This window comes from Stylophora pistillata, chromosome 12 (assembly GCF_964205215.1).
Source record: "Stylophora pistillata chromosome 12, jaStyPist1.2, whole genome shotgun sequence".
In the NCBI taxonomy this organism is placed as follows: domain Eukaryota; kingdom Metazoa; phylum Cnidaria; class Anthozoa; order Scleractinia; family Pocilloporidae; genus Stylophora; species Stylophora pistillata.
The window spans coordinates 11740214-11743522 of record NC_142530.1 but is presented as its reverse complement, the minus strand read 5'-3'; the positions used below and the strand labels follow the sequence as shown (position 1 = coordinate 11743522).

At 45.1% G+C, this 3309-nt stretch overlaps 1 protein-coding gene across 1 annotated transcript; it reads left to right on the top strand.

Annotated features, from left to right (window-relative positions):
* Positions 1 to 2037: 2037 nt before the first annotated feature.
* On the top strand, positions 2038 to 2664 carry LOC148718832 (protein CFDP2-like). The gene has a single exon (XM_088740012.1). It carries the CDS (start codon positions 2038 to 2040, stop codon positions 2662 to 2664), a length of 627 nt encoding a protein of 208 aa, XP_088596138.1.
* Positions 2665 to 3309: the final 645 nt, after the last annotated feature.

Genomic DNA, 3309 nt, shown 5'->3' with positions numbered 1-3309 from the left:
TCGGGGTTGTATCGAGATACTTTTTAAAAAACCGTGTTTTGAGTGCGAGTTGAGCAAGACTTGACGCCAATCTCTATCTGGCGAAATTTCGCCGGAAACATCGGGTTCAAAAAAATTTAAGTGTTTTCTAACAGATTTCAATACAATCAGTTAAAAAAAATTGGTTTGGGGTTGTTTCCAGATACTTTTTACTAAACAGTGTTTTGAGCGCGAGTTAAGCAAGACTTGACTGATTTTACTGTGTGGCCAAATTTTGCAGGAAACATTGCGCATGAACCAAAACTTAGTGTTTTCTTACACATTTCAATACAATCTATCCAAAAAAAGTTCGTTTTCGCTTGTTTGCTGATATTTTTTGCAAAACCGTGGTTTGAACGCGAGTTGAGCGAGACTTGACCAAAATCTCTATCCGGCCAAATTTCGCAGGAAAGATTGGGTATCAAGGAAATTTTAGAGTTTTCTTAGTGATTTCAACACAATCAATTCAAAAAAATTGGTTTTGGGTTGCTAGCAGATACTTTTCGAAAAATGGTGTTTTCAGCCCGAGTTGAGAAAGACTTTGCGCACTTCGCTCTCTGGCCAAGTTTCGAGGAAAACATCGGGTCTCTACCACATTTTAGCGCTTTCCTTTGGATCTAAACACAATGTAGTAAAAAAGTTTGGTGTTGGCTTGCCTCCAGATAGTTTTTAGCAAACGTTTTTTTCTGATGAACTTAATTGCTGATTAACTGCTGACTGAGTGGCTAATTGACTGGGACTTACTGGCTGACTAACTGGTTGACTGACCGGCTGACTAAAAGACTGACTGATCCAGTGGTACTTAATTCGCTATCTAAGAAATTCGTTGACTTACTGACCGACTGGGGACTGAGTGGCTAATTGGCTGACGTGCTGTGTGACTGAATGGCTGACTGGCTGACTGGCTGACTGGCTGGTTGCCTGACCCGCTGACTGAAAGGTGCACTGACCCAATGGTACTTGACTGGCTCTCTGACTGGTTAAATGACTGGGTGACCGGCTGGTTACTGAGTGGTTAATTGACTGGTGACTCAGTGGCTGACTAGGTGGTTGACTAACTGACTGAATTAATCACAAAGTCATCTAGCCAGTCAGATACCCAGTCAAGTACCATTCAATTAGTCAACCCTTTCGCCATGCAGTCGCCCGACAATGCAGTCAGCCAGTCAGTCACCAATCATTAAGACACTCAGTCTCCAGTCGTTCAGCCAGTCAGTTAGCCAGTCATATAGCCAGTCACGTACTACTTGGTCAGTGAACCATTTAGGTAAGCGGACGGTAAGCCCGCCACTCGGCCAGTCAATGACCAATTAATTAGTCACTCCTTCGGCAGTCGGTCAGGAGCTCAGTTAACCAGTCAATCAAGTAGGATTGAGTCAGTCAACACTTCAGTCAGCCAGTCAGTCACCAGTAAATTAGCCACTCAGTCACAAGTCGGTCAGCCAGTCAGTTAACCAGTCACATAGCCAGTCAATTACCACTGCGTCAGTCAAACATTCAGTCAACCAGCTACTCAACAAGTCAGTCACAAGTTAACTAGTCACTCATTCACTAGGCGATCAGCAAGTCAGTTAACCAGTCAGATAGCCAATCAAGGGCCATAGAGTTAGTCAACCTATCATTGAGCCAGTCAGTCAACCACGTAGTCAGCCACTGACTCACCAGTAAATTAACCACTCAGTCACCAGCCGGTCACCCAGTCAGTTAACCAGTCAGAGAGCCAGTCAATTACCACTTGAACGTCCGAACGATCCTGACCGGACTTATCACGGACATACGCGACATTCATGGGGTACGCAAAACAGCTCTCATCAGCAGAGAATTGGTTTGGCTCAAAGTTGATATTGCTGCTTTACAGGAAACGCGCATAGCTGGTTGCGAAGCCTAACGGAGAAGGAATACACATTCTTCTGGAAGGGTAGAGATGAAGATGAGCCTAGAGTACATGGAGTTGGTTTTGCTTTCAGCAACAAGCTAGTACAGATTGTGGAGCCGGGCTCAACCAAGTCTGAGCGCATCATGCACATAAAACTCAATACCGATCTAGGTCCTACCAATTTGATTTCTGTCTACGCTCCAACCCTGACTTCGAGTCGCGATGCCAAGAATACCTTTTACAACCAATTGGATGATGCTATCAAACATATCCCAAACAACGAAGTGCTGGTTCTACTCGGCAACTTTAACGCTAGAGTGGGCAACGATCAAGGCTCCTGGCCTGATTGTCTTGGTTACTTTGGTGTTGGCATGTGCAATGAAAATGGTCAACGCTTTCTGGAGATTTGCACCTATCATCACCTCTGTATTACAAACACATTCTTTGGCGTGAAGCTGCACCATAGGTTCTCGTACATGTACCCCAGATCTAAAAACTGGCACCAACTCGACCTCATCATCTCAAGACGGGAACAACTTAATAACATTCGTATTACAAGGGCATACGACAGTGCTGAATGTGACAGTGATCACTCCCTTGTCTGCATGAAGATACAGTTACGTCCAAAGAAGTTGCATCGTGTCAAACAATCTGCTACACTTCGCATTAATGCCTGTGCCACCGCCATCCCTGAAAATATCTCTATATTCAACGACATCCTAAGCTCGAAACTCGGACACTGCCTGGAACTTAACACAGAGGATCACTAGAGCCATATCAAGGACAACCCTTGCTGCAACATTAAAGGGCTTTGGCAAGAATGTACGCAAAAGCCAGGATTGGTTCAATGCAAACATCGTGACTCTCCAGCCGCTCATCGAAGCAAAGAGGAATGCCCTGCAGAACTACCAGTGTAATCCATCACCTAGCTCTTTGGAAGCACTTCGGCAGGCCAGGCATCGTGCGAATAAAAAATGTAACATCTGTGCCAACAACTTTTGGATGAATCTCTGTGCTGAGATCCAGTCAGCTGCTGACACTGGAAATTCCAGGGGCATGTCTGAGGGTATGAAGAAGGCGATTGAGACCTACACAGTCCAAGTCCTCACCACTCAAAACATCAGCTGGTGAGATCATTACTGATAAATTAAGACTGACGGAGTGCTGGGTGGAATACTATATCGAGCTCTGTCTTACCCTCTGTCCTTGACTGCATTGAAAGTCTTCCCATCATGTTTGAACTAGATGAGCCCCCCTCCGAGGAAGATTTCTCAAACGCAATCGTCTGGAAAGGCCCCTGGGCTTGACGGTATTCCGGCTGAAGTCTTCAAATACAGTGGAAACCAATTTTTCCACAATCTCCACCAGTTAATCTGCAAATGCTGGGAAGAGGGTTACGTTCCCCAGGAGATGAG